Source organism: Heliangelus exortis, chromosome 1, assembly GCF_036169615.1.
Source record: "Heliangelus exortis chromosome 1, bHelExo1.hap1, whole genome shotgun sequence".
Classification (NCBI taxonomy): Eukaryota; Metazoa; Chordata; class Aves; order Apodiformes; family Trochilidae; genus Heliangelus; species Heliangelus exortis.
In genome coordinates this window covers 89,951,542-89,973,515 of record NC_092422.1, presented here as the reverse complement: position 1 = coordinate 89,973,515, position 21,974 = coordinate 89,951,542, and the positions used below count along the sequence as shown (strand labels likewise).

Sequence of the window (21,974 nt, the reverse complement as noted above, 5' to 3'; positions counted from 1 at the left end):
ACATTTATTCAGCTTTTTCAAATTAAAGATGTTGAAATGCTTTCTGAATTAATACTTCAAATATTTAAGTCCAACAGTAAAATTCAGTACACACTTGAAAAACAACATAAATTAGATAAGGAAAGTGATTCTCCAAAAAGCAAGCTGTATAATCATGCTGTCCCATATCTTACATCCTAGTAAAATGATCACTCCTAAGTAACACAGCTTTTATAGCTAAACTTTTTTAGATATGCATTACAGTAACTAGCAACTGTAGGAAATGCTTTAAAATACAATAATACAGGTTTTTTCTATAAGGTCTGTCTTCCTCCTTACCTCTTCCTCTTCAGCTGTTACCCCATTCCCCTCTCTCCTCCTCTCACACAGTGTTAGTCTTCTCTTTCATCTGGTACCAGACTAGATCCACTAGTTTTTCTTCCTGAGGTCTCTCTCAAAAAAGTTCTTACATTCATCAGTCAAGAAGCATGCTCCAATTTACATGCTAGATTAATAACTCAGTCTCAACTTTTCTCAGTGCCGGAACTGTTCTCCAGGGTCACTCATCTTCCCTGGGCCAGTATTACTTTCATAATTTCTACTATATCTTACACTTACTAAGGAAGGGGAAAGAACGAACACTGTATTTCTAAAACTTGAAGTTGCCACTAAGGGTAATAAAATAAGATTATATAGACTTAAAAAAAAAATAACACACATATACAAAGACTTGCAAGTATATGTAGACACAGTGCCATACTTAAGTGCAGAACTTCATCACTGTAGTAGGCCCCCTAGTGCTTCACAGAAAAATGCTGGCACAGATAAAATGGTGACAAGCTGAAGTTCTTAAAATTAAATCATGTAACCCTGCAATGCACAGCTCTGTATAATATGACTGTAATAAAACAAGTTGCTCTGATGGATTTAGCTACACAGCACTTTTACTGAAGATACTTCTACTGGCAGAAGAAAAATAAACATACCACGTAAATAGACAGAACAAGGTTTATTTTGATTTTTTTTCTGCTGACAAAACTTTGCTTCAATATTCATATAAATCCTTTGTAATTAGTGTCACCACTACAATCGTCAAGTAACTGAGCACAGTGCTTTACTGAACTGGAACATATTCCACTAGCTGTGAAGACTGACTAAAACCCAAATAAAAAAAGCTTTCACAAAAAAGTTGCAACAGAAACTACAGCAAACTTTCCAATTTAGCTAACAGCTGTTTTTTAGTCAGTTTTCACCATAAGAACTGCATCATGTAGGCAACATAGTCACATGCCAAATTCCATTCCCCCTGCACCTGGAATTTAAGGATTTCCTCAACATGTCAGAAACCCCAAATCATTTCTTAAAATGAACTGTCAAATGATAAATAAAAAACAATATCTAAGACAGTCCGTTCCCTACCAAGTCCTAACACAAGTTAAGCTTGATAATTTGTTTGCAGTCTTAGCCTCATTCAAGAACAAACTTTGAGAATATTGGAATGTCTTTTAAATCACTCATAACTGTAATTACACTGCCATCTTAATTTTCCAGAGTAAATTCAGTTTGATAAACTTAAAAAATGAGTTTTGTGTCATAGAAAATTATTTTCTGATAACCTTAATGTGTAACTGAATTGTCAAAAAAAGTTGTCAAGGAAATATATTCTTTGACATATTCAGGACCTTAATGCAGTAAATGTACTGTCAAAAGAAGTTAAAGTTTTCAGTTTTCCTTTTTTTTCTTTTCATTAAGAGCAATATAAAGAGACACTTCCTTTTCTTCGTAGTTATATATTTTTATTCAACTTTTCCCTTTAATTAAAATTTATAATCTTATATCATCTAGCCATAATTTGTTTAAAAGTAGAGATACAAAAGAAGCCCTAATTAAACTATTAGATAACCATCATGATTACTCATTGTGGAAATGTATCGTCATTTCTGAGCAATGGTAACATGATAGTATCTCACAGGACTCCAGCTGATGCCAAGCCTGTTCTCATTCTCCCAGTCTCACTTACATAAATTAGCCACAGGCCCCACTGACAGTCAGAGAATCTTAAGGTTTTTTATGTTTGGAAATACTCCACTCTTGTCAGATCTTTACCAGTGAGGTCATAGTAAATGAACTGATGCCAAATTGCCACGGATCTCCAGAGCGTTTTTCACAAGTTATGGATTCTTGCTATCTAAAATCACCCATCTGCTCAAAGGCAGTACCCTGAACCCTGACTCTAAAAGGTTTATCAGTTACAACTTTGGAGTGCTGAAACTAAACCCAAGACCAATTACCTTAATTACAGCCTTCACCTAATGATACAATGTATGCCTGTGTTCCACACAGAGCCAAAATTAATTTGGATTAGTCTGCCACTGTGAATTTTACTTTTTCTGTTGCAATCCCTATTACAAACTCCAAGATAGAGACTAAGAAAACAGCCTCACACTGGCTAGCAATGCTCTCTTGCTGAGCAACCTACACTCAGAACGGGTACTCAGCCCTCATGTTATTCTCTGTCATTTCAGGATTGAGACATTAGCAGAAGACATGAACATCAAGCTCACAAATGTTTCAAGTATACATTACATAAGCAATTCTGAAGGGATAATAAAATTTTCCATTCCTTATAGTACAGAAAGAACATGCCTACTGAAGAAAGCTGTTGCAAAGTATCATGCACACTGACTTGAAGCAAGCCTTGAAACATGATAGAATATACTTCAGTGAGTTGCACTTTGGTCAGATGCCAGCACATGATAATTCCATATCAGAGCTAGCTCTAGAATAAGATTAAACACTACTCAGTACAAAAGGCATTAACTCACAGCAGCTTAAAGACCCTTATTATGGAGATTGCTATAAACAAAATATTTGCTTTCATTCCTCAAAGCTTCTTCCATTTTCCAAATGACTGTCAAAAATGCTTATTGAATCAATACATAGTCAAAAAGTTGCGTCTGTTTTTATGGTCAAACCATAACACAACCTAAGCATCTATTCATTATTATGTGCCTACACATGTGATTCATGGTTGTTTAACATAGCAGCATACTTGCTGCTATTATGCAAGAAGGAAAACATGCTTTTAACTAGAGAAGTATAAAATAATGGGAATGTTTGCCAGATTTCTCTTTCCCCCTGCCCCAAATATATGGTAAATATTCCCTGAAGATAAACAACAGAAAAGAAAAAGGTAGCTTTAGCAACCACCTGGAATTACTTGGCTCCACATTTGGAGTCCCCTTCATCTCCCATCAAGATTTCTTAACTGAAAATGTTTTACTGTATTTTGACACTATATACAGTTGATTCCCATGGAATTTAAAACAACATTTTAAAATTGAAGAAATAATATACAGGGCAGTCACTGAAAACATGCAAAGATATTTTAATGGAAATCTATATACAACACACTGCATAAATTTTTTCCATCCCTCCTTATTTTTTGGTTTACTGTGCACTCTAAATCCAGCTCATAAGTGACCCCCAGTGGTAAGACACCTTCCCTCACTAAAGGAGCTGTGTAAAAAGCCACAACTGCATCCAGCTCTTGAAAGCAATAGAGATTCACAGTGATTTTAATGTAATGCCAGCGTTGGTCTAACTCAGCTGGGCAGGGATGCTGATCAATGCAGGGGTTTCATAGTGCTGGCAAATTAATTCACTGAAAATACCTGCAGCAGGCCTGTCTTTCTTCAATAGACATCTTCAGGAAGAAATCTGAAGAAACTTTAATGAGCGAATGAATTAAGGGATAACTTTTTGCCTCCTAATATTTATAGGAGGCAGCATGAACAAAGCTCAGCTGTCAGCCAGATCCTGAGACTACACTTCCAAGTGAGAACCCAGTAAAAACAATCTCTATTGAACATTTCAATTTTGTCTCAAAAATTAGTAAAAAACTTTATAGTTTTCTTCATAGTAATCTTGCACTTTAAGATTTGTTTTTAAAAGTAGCCACTGAGCAGAGAGCCAGGAAAGTCCCATTTCCTGTAACTGTGTCTCATGGTTTAACTGCATCATCTTCTTCTCCATGCCTTCTACATACAGTCATTATTACTATTTCTGTTATCTTACACACCTTCTCTTATCTCTCCATCTTCTCAACAGGGCCAGCTAAATGCCTCTCAGCAGCATACGCAAAAGTTTTTCTTAAAAAAAGAAAACATTTTCAAAGCAAATGTTAATGTAATGACCCTCACTGATCGAAACAAGTTCATTGTATCTGAAGAGAGCCAAGAAAAGACAGCCTTTAGCCTCTGGAGAAGGAGGACTGCTCCTGCTTCTGGAAATGAGACCAGGAAAAGCTCCAGCTAGAGACTTGAAAATTCAGAAAGCACTGCCCTTCCCTGTGCTCCTCCCTTATCTGGTATGTGGGAAGGTGTTTTGAGAGGAAGGAGCTAGTTCCATATCACACTGATGTTCTTACTATGACAGCAGTGTACTTCTTCTCTTGTCGTGCTCTCATCACCTCTTCCATCTAGGGGAAAGAACTGTAGATTTGCTGCCTGGCACCTGTTGCAGCTCTCCTTAAGATCACCTATGCAGTTATACACAGAGCTGGTATCACTTCATCCCATCTACCCATATCTCAGCCCCTACCATTACACCCTTTTTCTCCTCACACCAACACACTCTGTCCCTCACAAGCTTCTGCCTCTTTACTACTGCTTGCCAGGCCATCTGGGAGGGAGCAGAAGACAGTGAATGTTTCTGTCAGGGCACTGTCCAAGCAGGATAGCAGTCCCACTAACCAGCATCTCCATTACCAGACAAGATTACCAGGATGCCTTGGCATATAACTACCTTTGATAAGCATGTACATTTTAAAATTCACTATAGTAATGCAGCTTCTTTTAAGCTTTTAACTCTCGCAAATATCTGGAACATAAAAGTTTTAAAAAATTACCAAAGAACTAGCAGATCTATTAGGAAATTCCACTAATAAAGATATACGGAATAAGAGAAGGCTGAGGAGAAATATGAAAGAAATACATACAGTAATCATATATCTATGGATATACAATTTCATATATATAATATATAGGAATATATATACTAACATTCCTATTATATAATATATAGGAGTCTGCAGGGGCTCACACCTCAGAGTGGCATAAGCTCTCTGGTGTTAGGTCTGCTTTCCTCTGACCAAGAGTGGTCTGAAGCAGATGGTGATTCTTTTCAGAACCACATGCTTAAACTTCAGCCTACAGTAGGGCCTACTATTAGAATCCAGACATGCATACAAAGAGCTTTTCAATGAATGACAGAAACATTGACATCGGCTTGGTTTATGACCAGGGGTGACCCCTCTGGGTATCCAAATTTTGTTACATAGAAAAAAATATAAGAATACAAATCGAAATACAATAGAGCACACAAAACAAACAATCACAAACCTACCCTTCCTTCACCCAAAAAAAAAAAACCCAAAAAAAACCCAAACGTGAAGCCAACAAATAACTTTGAATTTATTATGGGAAGAAACAAAAAACCAAAAAAGAAACCTCGACCTAAACACATGGAGTTAAATTACAAATATTTTTTAATGGATAGTACTTTGTTATCAGCCCATGGTTTAAGTTTTACAGATAAATTCTTCAGAAAGCCATTCAAGAGAAAAATCATACTAGCTTTCAGAATGCAAATGGTTTACCAAATGCACTGCATTGCTTAATCAGCCTAGTAGAAACACAGCTTCTAGTAGCAAAAAGTTTCACACATGGCATGCATTAAATCCATTTCTCAAAAAGAATAAGCTATTCCAGCAAATACACATTTTTAATGGTACGGATGCATTTTCATTGCTGTATATATTTTTTTTCCCTGCAACTACTTTGCCACAAAAGATACTTTCATTCCTAGTCAAGAGAAAAATTGGCAAAGCTCTCAAGGACAAAGATTTCTTGCAACAACACACTATTGGTTTGAAAGGATACATATAATGCGTTAAGAAAAAATGTTAGACACAAACTATTTATCAGTGATCAACAGAATACTTTCAGCTCTCTCATGTGGTGTGCTTCTCATTTGATATTTTTCTCAGCTACTGGGTTTCTCCTGAGCTACAGCAAAGAGCAAATTTCCATTCAAGAATGAGTATTTCCAAAGGACTCTTGCTTTTTGTCCTAATGGCTGAAGAAGCAGGGTCAATGCTTATTATCTGAGGATGACAGGAGAAAATAATCAAGTCTCCCATTTTGTAGCTTATACATTTGTGGTTCCTTTCTAAGCATCAAAACTTGGATAGCAGTAAAAACAAGGTAATTGAGTTTCAGTGTAACTATGTATGATTTTAGTGCTGGACATTTAAAAAAAAAAAAAGGCCCTCTGAAGTTTCACAAGTTGAATCTCAAGTTCTACAATACACATTATTATGCATGGAAAAATTTGAGAAACAATTGTCTCAAAATGTACCCTGAAATCTAGGTTCATTATACTGTTAACAGAGAGTTCAAATTTCCCATCCTCAAAGAAAGATTTATAGAAGATAAAGTAACTTGATACTCTGTTTGCTGGCATAACAGACTTGGAATTTAAAAACAGACAATGCCACTACAGAACCAAAACTGCTGCTCAAGACATAAATTTGGTCCAATAACTGAATAACTCAGTACACTACAGCACAATCAAATACACAAAGTTGTCTTTACTCTGCATTCCCTTGTGAGTGCAGTATTCTCAAAGTGTCCTTTAAAATAAAGTTTGAAATTCAAGAGGTATGTTCAATTGTAATTATTATTATTATTAAAAAGTTCATCTTCAAGCTTCAGCCAATACCTCTGTACTGTTTATTATTATTCTGGAGGAACATACTGTTTATAATATGGTTACTAGCTGAGTCAAAGTAACGAAGCCTCATTAAATTTCATCATTTGGCTGCCATCCATTTGAATGACATGGAAAAAAGTGACTCAGCCTAACACAGCCTGAAGAGTTAGCACTCAAGTTTAAGAGGCTTCAGATCAGCAAATATGTGGGTGTAATACACTTCCTAATGGAAATAACCACTCTTCTGACAAATATCTCTCATTGTTCCATAAGTGAATTCTTATTCTGAAACCTAGATGATGCTGTGCTGAAAAGTATGGCAATAAAATACCATCCTAGCATTATGTCTGAAAAATTATCCTTTAAGATGGAAATGTGAAAGAGTCAATACTTGAGCATTTAAAGGCAAAGCTGCAGAAAAAATCAGATCTCTATGCTTGGAGCTGCCACTGAACATATGGATGCCAGACAACAGGATTATAGTGATCACCATTTGTTTCAACACTTTTAAGTTCACCCTATACCACAGCAGCACAGAAATTTTTTTTCACATCATGTACAAGTCTAAAATTTGCTTAACTGCTTTACACCAGATCAAGGAAAGAGGAAAAGAAAACAGGTGTAAATACTTGTCTCTTTAGCACCAACAAGTTACATGTATTTAACTAAACTTTTAACCAGCAGGTAACCTGCTATAACTATACTGTGTAGCCATACATAACATACATATAACCATACTATCTTGCTCTTGGTTCAAACACCACCTTAACTGTAGTTGTAGCACAGTATCAATATAATATGTATTTTTCCCAGTTAATAGAATTTTACCATGTCTATATATGTGGATCTGAAGCAAATCATACTTGCAAGCCTTAGTGCAAAAAGTATAGTGATGAAAGATTTGCCTCAAGTGCAGTTACCTTCCAGTCCCCCTACCTTATACTCTATCTATAAGAAAGGCAACCAGGAATAAAAAGCACACACTATCACCGTGATCATTCACCACCAAGAGCAGTGAGCACTAGCCAAGGTAGAACCTGTAGGCATTTTAAGAAAAAGCCAGATGAACAAAAGAAACACAGAAGTCAAAAAAGCAACACCTGAAGTCCAAGATATGATAATCAACTGCATCAGTAACATTATTTGAGAACTGCAATACACACAAAAAATTTATCAAATCATATTTTCTAGCTTGGCATCTCAATCTGACATTTTCACTTTCCACTGAGAAGTAACTTAAATATTGTTAGGCCACCAGTGGTAACAACATGATATAATTTCTGCTGTTGAGAAAGATATTCAACAGCTAAAATGAAACTCAATGCTTATTTAGTACAGCCTCCAACTCATCCTATCTCCCACTTGAATACAGCACAGCTGGAAATCTCTGCCTGGTTTAGAACACTATCAGCAGCATAAATCTAGTCTGTCTAAGCCACATGCAGCCAATATATGACTTTTATAAAAGCCTGACTAGCCTGTTCCCAATGTATTTTTCTTGAGTGATAAGACTTAAGTATGTAATTTTCAATGCAACTGCTGTCAAGATTTAAATATTTCTTCCCAAGTCCCCTACATTCCACCCTCAATTTTTTTCATATATGCTAAAGGCAAAAAAGTGCATTACAAAGTTCATAACTCCTCTGCCTTCCAAGCCTTTTTTTCAAAGAAAAGAAAACAACAATCAAATGAAATTGTGTAAGTTAATTATACCTTTGCTTATTTTTTCATACATTAAACCATCCCCCAGTTTTTATTATATATAAACTCTTAAAAAATTAATGAATAACACACATGAAATGCAAGAGTCCTAACGTCAAAATTTAACTAGTTTTGTGGCTTTTTTTTAAAAGATATTAAGGTAATAGTCTTCCATAAGACTGCTTTTTAGAAAGCTAGTGTGATTTCTGCTGACATTTTACTGGCTTTTTTAACCTGTGTAGCAAGGTAATTTTAAACAACATGATAATCATACAAACTGTAAACATAAAACTTCAAAATGAGAATCCTGAGGAAAGAAAGTATTTCAATCCACCCCTTTAGAAACAGATAAAAATTACATTATGAAAGGCACCATCCAAGACGTAGAGAGCAGACAAGTCCACCTGAAAGTCCAAATAATCAAGTTCATACTAATCAGCATAATAGGTTTGGTGGGATTATTAAGAACATCAAAACAATGACACAAAAAGATGCTGTTCAGGAATTGCAGAGAGTAGAAAAGACAAGATAAGGTATTTATTCATATCATTAAGTTGAGATGGTTTAATTTGATGCCCATAATGTAATAGAAAATAGGTCTGATGAAAATTCAGAAGATGTAATGGAAGAAAGGGGGTGGGGAAGAAAAAAAGTCAAGGAAATCACATAGAACAGAGTACCACTTTACTCTAAGTTGATGCTTACAGATCAGAAAGAAAAATCTAACCAAAAATAAATTACAAAAAAAATATCTACATTAATGAAGTAGAAAATGCAAGGCAAAAGCAAGGAAGTTCTTGAGTTTTTTAGTTCCTAAAACATAAAGCTCAAGGGAACTAAAACTTGCAGGACAGTTTCCTCCATTTCCAATATTACTGACTCAGTCTGATCTTCAACAAGTTTAAGTATTTCCTCAAATTATTCACTTGTCATGTACAATTCTGGTATCTCCTTGCTCTCTAGGAAAGCAAGAAGACCTGTCAAGAACATGACAAATGGCGAAAAATACTTGTTAGAAAGCTCAACTATTATATACTCTTTATGTGCTTTAATATGTTCTCTCTTCATTACTAATTGTAGTTTTTGCACATAAGTTGCAACTTCATTTTACACAATATTCTGGAAGCAAGTCATGGCTAAAGCAAAAGACATTGAAACAACCACTACACATACAAGTACAGAAAAACTATCATTTAAAAAAAAATCCCTGGAAAAACAACATTTAAAAACCTATAATTTTGGTGTAAACTATACAGTATACATTGCAAAAATATCTTTCATATATTGCCTGCAACCTGTAATATGCCACTAGATGGCAAGTTTGGATAGAAATTAGCTAACTCTTTTTATTCGTGGCATATTTTAAAATTCCAAGTGCAAAGGAAAGAATCATGAAAAAAGAGTGAAGGAAGAAAACAAAAAAGGTAGTGCTCAATAAACAAGTCTTCTGCATAGAGCACATATAATTTAGTCCAAAAGTCTAAATAGATTTTAGTTTTGTTTCCACATTGGGCACACAAACAGGTAATAAATTCTTATTCATTTACTGCTCACGGACAGGGAAGAACTTGTTTTCTCTTTGGTCGCAGACAACAGCATTGGCTATAGCAACCACAATTAAATCTGGAGGAAGGATGAGAAGGGAAACAGCAGAGTATGCCCTTGGGAAAGCAGACCAGCTTATGCAAGGAATTGCTAGTTCAGATTCCTTGGAAAACAACCATGAAGTTAGGAGTACACATCACTGCTGAAAAAGAGGGTAAGGAAATTGGGTTCAATCAGTTTGGCAAAGAGGAGGCAAGGGAGTGACTTAATAACAAACCATAACTATTTAGAAGTTTAAAGAATGATGGAGCCAAACACCTCTTTGTAGTGCCAGACAATATAATAAAGCAGCAAGAGCCATTAATTGCAGCTTGAGAGGTTCAGGCTGTACATCCAGAAAAAATACTCACTAGAATGGAAAAAATATTCACTAGAATGGTACAGCAGCACTAGAATAGGTTGCACAGACAGGTTGCAGCATGCATCTTTGAGGATTTTCAACATTCAGTCTGACAAAGAACATGCCTGACCTGACAGGCAACAGCCCTGCTTCAAACATATGGCTGGAGAGAAGCACTTCCAACAGTATTTTCACTATTTTGAATTGGAGATGGATCTGGCAGAGTTTGTCACATGAGAAAGGGAGATCATTCAAGGGGTAAAAAAAATAAAACAAACCCACTCCAAGTTCATCCTAACTTTTATCAGTTGTTATATCCAATCAGAGCTGCTGTACAACGGCATCACTTAATGCACAGGTGTAAAGTTTTGGCAGTATCTTCATGCACAGAAAACAAATGCATATTTGCATTTACAGATACACCTATGATAGTATTTAAGTTGATTTTGACCTGCTACTGACTTGCCTGCCAGACAATTAAGTCACATGTTACATATACCCAATCTATAAATTGTGCAATGCTTGTTATACCCACCTTCAGGATTGATGAACAGTGCTTTGAAAAGTACAACCTAAATCTAAAATATCATCCAAGTTATTAAAAAACATTCAGCTCTACTATGTCACTTTGCTCACTGACTGATCCTGTAATGAAAAATCTTATTTATGATACTGCTGGAAACAGACACCCAAGGAGGAGCTGCTATAGCTGAGTTTCCCTAAACACAGAGGTCTCATTTCTGTGCTAATATAAAAGAGGTCAGAAAAAGAGCAGGACTGTGACAGCATGCTAAGAGCAAGCAGTGACAACACTACATGAATTGGATCAAGCTCAAAGAGACCAAGTAGCCTGTGTTGCTTTTTAATCACCTACTGCTTTACCCCTTTAAATTAATGCAATTCAGTTCTGAGGTATCCGAAGCCACATTTTTTAACAAAATTGTTAAAATTACTGCTTTATGTGTTCTTCACAGTTCTTCATATCGAGGTCTCAGGTTAAGAAGTCCATAATAATCAGCTGACTATTTGAATTAGAAGAAGCTATTCTATTTCTAGGAAACGTTACAACAGCCTCAGGAACAAAGTTCTTCATTGTGTAATCACACACCCTTCCCGGCTTACTCAGGACTTTAAGTTTCTGTCTGACACACCATTTTCCATAATTGGGGCTTGACCTTTTGTTGCCAGCCTATACAGAACTTTCTACCTCATTTTGAAAGAAAAACAAACCCTGTCTTTTAAATCAGTTCTATCTATGGCTTGCCACAGCCTTATGTTTTGGATATTGCAGAAGCACACAAATAAGCTTTAAAGTTCTTAACAGAAATATAGCAAATATATCTGAAAAGCTAACCCTGCAAAATTTCCCCATTCAAAACTACTACTGATGGGTAACAAAACAGTGACAGAGTAGAAATTAAGCTTTTTGTTTATGCATAATACATAGGTAAACCTTTTCAAACAAAAATACCACATAAGAAACATGGTGAGCAATGAATTTGCCTTGAAGGATAAACCTCAGACAACTTAAATGTAAGCAGAAGCCTTACCTCATCAGAAGAGAGAAGGTAAATAGGTGTCAACATAGGAATTTCACTTAATTCACAACTCAGACCAAGCGACATCAGGATCTCCTTGAGAATGTCACATCTCTTGGCATTGCTTAGCTTAAGCAAATTAAAATCCTCTTCAGTTTGTACTTCCATAGAACTGATATCCAGTTCCAAGTGTGCCTGGAAGGATATGTGCAAAGGGAATAAAAAAAAAAAAATAAAAATTGTTGGTATTACAGATTTTAGCATGGCAAAAAGAGATACACACAACAATTTCAAAAGCAGCTTTGTCTTGACTGTGGTTCCTGAAATACCCAGTATTACTAATGCAATTAAAAAATTTCTCGTGCCTTTATCTTATCTACACAAGTAGAGCTTTATTATCCTAATAAACTATACACTATGGTTTCAGAAATCACAGTTGTCAATACACTGCAATTTTCTCTGAAGCCTTCTTAAATAAACTGGACCTCTCTTGGAGGAGATGTGCAAACTTGGTTTTACTTAGACTTAAAACTTAGACTTCTTTTCATGTCTGATAGCAATATAGAACTAACAGCAATACTGGTCATACTCTGGCTTGTAAGAGAGCAGAATTACATTAAATTTAAAGAGCTTTATCAGAGATTGCACAAGATATTTAGAGCTCGGGCTGAGCAAGTCCTTACTCTGACACATGAATTTAGTTGTAATCAGTTCAGATAAAGAAATTCTTCTGTCTGAATGAGAACAAAGAACTCCAGAGCACCACTTTGTAGAGAACCACCTCTCAAGGCTGAAACAAATGCTTAAAAGTAGCAGTCAAATGCAGAAGGAAGAAAAAAACACCCAAAACATTCTTGACCATCTTTTTGGTTTGGATTCTTGTATTTTGGTTTTCCTTGTCCAGTGATTTTTTTAAAAAATAAGTGTTCCAAAATACTTAGAATACTGTATATTCATTTAATGAAAATCATAAGCTATTATCTTTGTTAATTTAGCACATTTTAATTAAGTTGTTCATCTCATGTATTATCTACTTTATTCAAATTCAGGGAAATATGCTGAATTGGGGGAAGAAGAACAATAGAAAAGAACAGAAAAAAGGGCAACAAAAAGTTTGTGACAGAATATTTAATGGCTGATGCCAGTGTCAGTCCCCCTTGAAGAGAAAACAACATAGGTTTTCAAATCCAGACTGGAAGTCATTTAAAATTATAAAATGACACACTAATCCTTTTAACCTGATTGTTTAAGCTATACTGTAATGACCTTTTTTCTGGGGAAAACCTCTGCAGTATTAAGTTTTACTACAGCAGAAGGGTCAATTTAAACGGTACAGCAAAGCAGGTTTTACCATGGAACTTGCAGAAATGGATAGCAACAGTATCAAATCAATTTTCTAGTACAAGCATACAACACATGGGTGGCAGTATAACAGAGTTTCCAAAAAGCTAGCAGATTTAATCTGATAAACAGATAGGAGATGAAAATACTTTTAGGAACCCAATGAATATTTCTGAATTAAGTAATAGCTAAAATTATGCTACCTGAAATGTGAACAATTTAATCTGGGTGCTCTGGGCTCCTGAGAAAGTTCTTCTGTGACTAAATTATTAGCAAAAATAGGTTCTAGAATGTTTTGTAAAGTTTGTTTAGCTATGTCTCTCTTATATTCTGTATCTACTTAGATACTGATAAATAAATCTTGCTCTGACTTCCTCAATGTGCTGCCTGAAAGCAAAGACAAAGTATGGGAAGTGACATAATTGTGAACAGCCATGTCAGAAAAAAATGTTTAACTCTGCTTCTGCTAAGGCTAACTCCAAAATGGCAAGTTGCCTTCAAGCTCACTTTGAAAGTCTTATTACAAAATGGCTGAACACTCTCTATATTTAGTAATACAGGCTATACACCCTGGTAGACACATACTTCTGAGGCATTGACTTATTTTCTAAACTTAATGGTACCTCTTATCAGCCTTTCTATCACTCAAAACTTTACCCAAGTACCTGTGAACATTTAAATAATCAGTGACAAATATTTACCTTCAACAGACACAGAAGCTTCCTCACCCATTATCCAGGCAGGCAGTGAGTAACAGTAACAAAGAAGATTCCTAACACTTGAACTTATCTGCTACTTAACTCCTTGTGTGAGTTTTGTTTGGTTGTTGGGTTTTTTTTAAGAGATGACAACAATATAACACTGGAGAGATACCTATTTGCTGTGTTATCATTATTACTAAATGGATATTATTACTCCTAAATGGAATGAATAAGATTTTGGCTCATTCTAGACCCCTCCTCTTCTGTCCTCCAGGTGTTCTGAGTTATTTGTTAGGTGCAGACTATTAAATGTTCAAAAGTTTAAAGCCTGAAGAAAGACACGGGAAACAAAAACCCAAGTTTCCAGCAGGGTAGATTTGCCCCTGCCACCCACCACAAAAAACTTAGAAACATATATTACTGATCAAGATAATACCAAGGTTTAGAAAACAACAAAAAAAAAAATCAGAATTTTAATTTCAGTAGTAAATAGAAAAATGTATTCCAGTTGAATAAAGGTTTTTTTTAAATGACAGAACAGCAAGGCCAATATCATGAACCTAACATTGATCTAGAAATTAGCCTTAATCAAAACACTGCTAGAGAAACCATAAAATGATTTGCTTCACAGACAACACAAGATACGAACAGAATATATGTAAAAAAACAGTAGCAATATTATGAGAAAAAAAGCAACAAATAAGCAAACAACAAAAACCAGAAGACCTAAATCAATAATGGCATTTCAGGCAGTCAAAGGCCAATCTATTGTGTAGTTACTTGCTCAAGCAAGAATTGTACAGCAGCTTTTCTAGATATGGCTAGAATAGTAATAGTTTAATAGAGGCTAGGACTGCCTCATTCACTAGTCAGATCTCCAGAAGTGCTTATTTTTAATAAATAAAGCACTTAATCTTACACATAAACATTAAGAGTTAATAAACATTTAAATTATTTGCAAGGTTAATTTTACAACCACTTCTGAATCTTTGCTTCACCATAGTTCATATATTTGGATGGATGTCTCTTTTTTTACCTTGTCAGTGTAAGATTTCACCCTGAGTTTCCCAATGACTCTGTTCTTCCTGTTCCCACCTCCCAAAAATCTACAAAATGCACAGTTGTATCACTGCAGAATTTTCACCAGACAGAAAGGTATAGCTCTTAAAGATGTTTGCTTACTATGCATATCTCCCAAACGTTCTCTCTCTTCTACCTCGCACTGTGATCTTGCATGACCTAAGTGTATACAGTTACATGGTGAAAACAAGGAAGTGGGACAGCAGCAACATTCCCTACCTTTCTTCAATCTTCCTGAGGGTCAGGTGAAAACTGTTCTACATTTAGAGTCCTTGTACATTCACTTGTACATCCACCTATTGCTCCCTTTAACAAGCATCCCCCAAGAATATGCAATGGGAACAAGTGAACTTTTTTAATATACAACATTGTGTAGCAATGAGCAAATTAATGCTTCTGCATATACAGTACCTGAGAAAGAATGGCTTCCCCTCCATTGTCCCCATAAGTCAGATGAACAATAACTGCATCTTTATCAGCATTATTTAATCGACACAATGTCTTCACTTTGCTGGTGTCTTTCTTCACCACTTCCTCAAAAATACCACCACTGACCAAAAGATTTAACTTAATTTCAGTGCTGTCCATTTTAGAGGCTACTAATTCATGAACAGTCTTCTTCAGTTTGTTTTTTCTCTTTATTCGTATGCCATCAAATGTAAAAGATGAAGAAAAACCTAGAATCTTCCCACCTTTAGATAAAAACTTCATAAATTGTTTGTGGTACTCCTCAGAAATAGGCTCCTCTGTGGCAATGACCAACAGCAGTGAATTATCAATCCATGGAGCTTTCAAAACTTGTTCCTCATGCAGCTGGTAGATGGTATAGCTGTCTGCATCAATGCATTCCTGAAGGACTGATTTTACCTGCTCAAATTCCACTTTTGCAGTTTCAGAGCCAAGATAAATCAATACATTTGGGGGCTTTCCAGCAAGGTTCACTCGTTTCATTCCTTTTGCTAGATGGTCATCATTCTTGTCTTCCAGTTTGCTATTGGAATCATCAGAAAGTTTTGGAATGTTTTCTGCAGAGGCCAATTTGATTGCTTCAATAGTACTCTCTTCAAGTTGCAGGCATTCATGGCAGCTGAAAATATGCAAGTGATGATGTTCTGCAGCACCTGGCTCTTTGTCAGATTCATCTTCATGCTCACTTTCTTTCTCTAGCTTAGACTTCTCTTCACTTTCCTCTCCTGCAGACTCAGCTGCTACTAATCCTGGTTTCAAAGCAGTCTCAAAAGAATCAGCAGGAGTTACTTCATCCATTTGTGTGCAGTTAGCACTTTGCTCTTTTACAGATGGTACCACCTGTGCCAACTCCTTCAGAGTAGATTCCTGTAAATGTACAGCTAGAAGAGTTAAAGAATAAGAAACAGATGTTATTAAAAATATAGTAAAAAAGCTACTATGAATATCTATATTATAGCATGATTTTGATCTAATTTCAATGCAAACCATCTATAATAGCACAAACTTTACTTGTTGGACACACCAAACCCTAACCTCCACCAAGAACATAATAAATTTGCATTTAACATAAGTCATTTCTCTAATAACTCCTTGTTTCAGGAAATTTTGACTGAGAGCACAACACTCAATATTTACAAGGCACAATTGTGCCCTGTAAAGTAACACTTACTGTGAAGGCAAAAATATTTGCAAAGAAGTAAAACATGATTGCTACTGTACAGAATGCAGATGTATTCTTAACAGAACAACATTTTACTGGTGAGAAGGTGAGGAAGTTCTCCTAAGTGTATCACTTTGTCAGCTTGTTATTTTGCCTGTCCCTCTGTCCCCAGTAAACAAGAAAATGAAGCAAGGGAACTACCTTTGGAAAAACATTGCTCTCTTAAGACAGGCAAGGTGTAAAACTGCTTGCTGCTATTTTGAAATAAACTATTTCAAAATAAGCTAGTAAAGTGATGATATTGGGCAAGATGGAGGCATTGAACTATGTCTCTTGCTTTGCTGAAGGCTACAGATAAAAGTTTGGGACAGGTAAAAGTACGTAAAAAAAATCTGAAGAGTTTTCAGTCTGCAGAAAGGAAGACATACCTACCCATAGCAAGACTTGGGAGCTAAGAATCCAAGGGAAAACTATCACATGGGAAGAGCTGTTAAACCTTCCCCTTTCTCCCCGCAAAAAGATGGAAATGTGAAGATAAATTTTGGGCAAATAAAAGTGAGAAAAGAAGGGCAAAGATCACTATTGCCACTGTGAAACTTGCAGAATGAACTAAATAAAAGAGAAAAAAAATAGTTTTCATACGGTATTTCTTTTTCAGCTGCAGAGCTATGAAAATATTTCACATAAAATACTATTCCTCAAAGAAATTCAATGAGAAGCTTAACAATATAGTCAACTGACACACAGTACAGCATACCCCAGTTAGTCACTTTCTTAGTCTAACAACACTTGCATTCCCACAAAACTATATCCCTTTTGCCCAATTTGCAGCAGGCATATGAAGTAACATTTTTTCACATCCCAGAAGAATTTCACAGCTACCAGCCCGTACACTGCTTCATCAACAGCCTCCATAAACATGTTCTCCTGGAGGAGTTCAAGCATGCACACAATACCTGAAGCAAAATGAGCCAGAAAACACCCTGAAAACTGACTGGGGCACTACTTCAGCTTCCATTCCCTCCTCACCTGAATGTTTTTGCAGAACAGCACATCAGGTACATTTGTCATGTCTCTCTTGCACACTATGTAAGTGTTAACAATTTTATCATGCCCGACTTCCAACAATGCACTATGATCCACACAGAAAAAACCCTACCAACCAAACAAAAATTCCCACAACCAAACAAAAACTCTACACCAAAACAAAAAACCTCACTTTTTTTTTTTTTTTTTTTGGGAGGGGGGGGTGTGGGTGGGATGGAGAGTGGGAAGATACAGTTTTATCAGCGCAACTGAAAAGACACAACTAGGCAGGAAGAAATGAGACAAGAAAACAATGCGGCAAAATAAAAGCATGAGGTTTTATGTAGTATGAAGACTATAAGTACAGTCCTAAAGCAATCATGTAACATTTCCTACTATTATAAACAATTTGTGATGATACTTACAAACAATCTTGTGTGGCACCATTCCATTATCCATTTGAAGCCTGTCTTCCATGAATGCTATTCCAAGGTTACTGAAGTTATCTAAACTTGCTTCAGCAATTAGCTTATAAGGCTCACCAGGTTTATAGGCCAATGGTGAACAGTAGTCTGACCACTTCACAATCTAAAATAAAACATATGCACGTTTGAAAAGTTTACAGAAAAATATCAAAATTGCAACAGCATTATAAGACTGCAAGATGAACTGCAAATAAAAACTGCCTTCCTTCCCAAAGGATTCTGATATCAAAGCTGGAATACAGTAGGCATAGCCAACAGAAGGACATTATACAGGAACACTGTATCAGGAACAGTGTAGCCAACAGGTCCAGGGAAGGGATTCTGCCCCTGTACTCAGCCCTGGTGAGGCCACAGCTTGAGTTCTGTGTCCAGTTCTGGGCCCCTCAGTTCAGGAAGGAGATCGAGGTCCTGGAGCAGGTCCAGAGAAGAGCAAGGAGGCTGTGAAGGGATCCAGCACAAGTCCTGTGAGGAAGGGCTGAGGGAGATGGGGGTGTTCAGTCTGGAGAAGAGGAGGCTCAGGGGAGACCTCATCACTCTCTACAACTCCCTGAAAGGAGGCTGGAGCCAGAGGGGGATTGGTCTCTTCTCCCAGGCAGCTACCAGGATGACAAGAGGGCATGGACTTAAGCTCTGCCAGGGGAGGTTTAGGTTGGATATTAGGAAAGAATTATTTCCAGAGAGGGTGATCAGGCATTGGAATGGGCTGCCCAGGGAGGTGGTGGATTCTCCCTCCCTGGGGGGTTTTAAGGAGAGACTGAATGTGGCACTCAGTGCCATGGTCTGGTAACCACAGTGGCAGTGGATTAAGGGTTGGACTTCATGATCCCAGAGGTCCCTTCCAACCCAGATGATTCTGTGATTATCAAAACAATATGGCTCAACCAGTAAATACAAGGATTGTAAGCAGTTTTAAATCAGGTACTTAAAAAAAATGTAGCTAGTAGAATTATAGAATACTAAATTGCCAGAATCACTTTTAAGACTCCTTTTAAGCCTAAAGTCTATAAAACAACAGTACTTAACAAAACAATATCCAGACAACTGAAAAAAAACGGTGATTTAAGAGTCAATTCCAAAAGCAAAAACCAAATAAGGTACCAAATATCAGTAAAAATTGGGTGAATGATTCCCCAAGCCTTTATTCCTTATAGGATACACAAACCAACTGTTCTCATGTGAGGGCATTTTTAGAGACCAGCACCACCTGTTTTCATGACTTAAAAATCAAATTAGCTGTTGCCACAAAACATGTTCCAGCACTTTGACACTGTCATTACCAAACCACTTCCATGAAGTTCACCTTTTAACATTATACCCAAGAAGCAACACACTGATTTAACACAGTCAGAAAAAAAACCAAAACAAACCTGCTTTTGAACACATAGCATGCAGGTAAGCTCCTGGATATTCTACTTGTTCACAATTAGACTATCAGCTAAATCTACCTTCTTATCTGCTGCTGTAAAGTGGTTTACATGATATCCAAAATAATCTACTTCCAGCTTTTGACATTACAGTATTCCCCAAGGAATCAAAGAAGAAACTGAGATTTCATAGAGCCTTAATTATTACATCTCCTTTCTAAGCCATTCTCAAAGACCAACTCTGGATTCTGCATCCCTGCAGGTTTTTAAGAAGAGACTGGATGTGGCACTGAGTGCCATGATCTGGTAACCACAGTGGCAGTGGATTAAGGGTTGGGCTTGATGATCTCAGAGGTCCTTTCCAACCTGGAAGATTCTGTGATTCTGTGATAGCACAGCCCAAATGAGACCACACAGTCCATACTCATACTGGCGGACTTTGAATACCTAACAAGAAAACTCGCTGGCTGTCTTCTGATACATCACTGGTATGCATTTAATCAGCTCAGGCCAGGATAATCACCTGTCCTATCTCATAGTGAATAAACTCAAGTTTCATTGAGTCATGAATTCAATTGAATTCAATTGAGTCAAGTTTCATTGAGTCATGAACTGAATTTGACTCAGCAACTGTGCCCTCAGGTGTGGGTAGTGTGTTGGTATTTACCACAGGGTCAGCTGCATACCTTAAGTTATGGGTTCAACTCCAACTCTGTAACACAAGAGGCAAGTAACAGCTTTAAACCTACCACACCAGAACACAAAGCTGGTAAAAACCAGCCCTCAAATTCGTAACAAATGTATCACTCAGGTCCTCAGCTGCTGGACAGAAGAATTACTCATTAAAGCAAGAACAGCTGGTTTCTACTTCCAGGATCTTCTGAAGTCACCTCCATGACTGTACCACAAAGAAATGCCAGTTCAGAAGTTGCAGAATATAGTTCTGGGCACACTAGCATTGACTAGTTCAGAAGCAAAACAAAAATCTTTCTGAAAGATAACGCCACCAGACAATCACTGTAGTCGGTGCATCAGTCAGACTTCACTCTACTGTCACTAGGGAAATCTCTGACCATGTCAGCCAGAGTTGCCTCAGCCAGCTGCCTTGAGTGATGACCTGGACAACACGACCACGTTCCAGATGGAAGGTATTCCCAACTGTGCTTAGTCTATTGCTGCAACATTCCCCAACTGTAGTCATGAGGTGTAAAACTCTAGGGGGTTGCTAACTTAGCAATTCGTCATCATCAGTAACAAACACAGCAGGAACTTTTATGATACAAGATATCAGCTTCCTTCTGTATTTTCCTCCACATAAGACTCTTGGGTACTCTCTATTTATATATCTTTTCTTTAATATTTAGATATCTTCCCTTTCTCAGAGAACAGACACAAACAAGTAACACCCACATCACCTGGAAACTGCAAAGCTCTTGACACTCTTGAGCTTTTTTGCATGGCACCCAGTAAAATATTAGACACGTTAACAAGTAAAAAGAAGCCATTGCTGTCTAGTGCAAATAAAGTGAATACACAAAAGAACTTCACAAAGTAAGGCTGTTGCTAAAGCATATGACCTGTAATTCTGCTCATGCAACAATCCATTTGCCTCAGAGAATATTTTGAAGCAGGCCAAGCTTTCCTGCAGTGACTAGAAATCTTTATCAAAAATCTGTAAAAATATGGAATCAAAGGCCAGTAGTGATAAGAAATTATTTATACTCCTGCTGCTTTTTGGGTCCATCTCCGTTTCAACATAAACCAGTCACAGATCACTGACAGCCCTATGAAGAATGGCTTCTCTGTCTGGAAATTCTCATAGGTCACAGGAGCAATCTCTTCTTACCACCCCTGCCTATGTCATCAGCTGGCTGCCAGAGGTAGCAGAACTAAAAACACTTTGCTAGAAGTGACACCTACATGGAAGAAAAATAAACAAAACAAACCAGCAGCCCTTTTCAGTCTTTTGCCTGAACTATCTTTTTTGAGCTTGATAAATCAAATTAATTATTAATGCCTACACAAGAATGCAAATGTTTTCCATTCTAAAAGAGAAAAAAGAAAAACACAAACCAAAAGAAAAAAACAACCAACATTAAAAATCTCTGCCAAAGAATAAATTCCGAAAGTACAAAAAAATAGAGCTTGAACCCAGATGTTTCTGTGGACCTCTCTGCTAAAAACAAAACAAAGAAACAAAAGAAAAGTTGAAAAAACCCTCTCCCTTCACCTTGTCTGAATCAGTGCAGCACTCCCCTGGTGCACTCTGAGGCAACACAGACAGCACAACAGGTATCCTATCTAGTTTATCTCCTAGAAGTTGGGCTAATACCGATGGATTCAGTCTCACATCAAAGGCAATAAAAACACAAAAACAGCTAATGTGTCTCCTTGTGTTCTCCAAGGAAAC

The 21,974-nt window shown here is 36.8% G+C and overlaps 1 protein-coding gene across 2 annotated transcripts in view; it reads right to left on the bottom strand.

Moving 5' to 3' along the window:
- Nucleotides 1-21,974, bottom strand: part of HLCS (holocarboxylase synthetase) — a 114,318-nt gene that overhangs the window by 86,493 nt on the left and 5,851 nt on the right. For both annotated transcript variants that reach the window (XM_071753286.1, XM_071753294.1), the window contains exons 3-5: nt 18,141-18,303; nt 15,471-16,408; nt 11,950-12,132 (exon numbers count right to left, since the gene is read on the bottom strand). In XM_071753286.1, the coding sequence (XP_071609387.1) occupies nt 11,950-12,132; nt 15,471-16,408; nt 18,141-18,303 (1,284 nt within the window). The remainder of the gene's footprint in view (nt 1-11,949; nt 12,133-15,470; nt 16,409-18,140; nt 18,304-21,974) is intronic.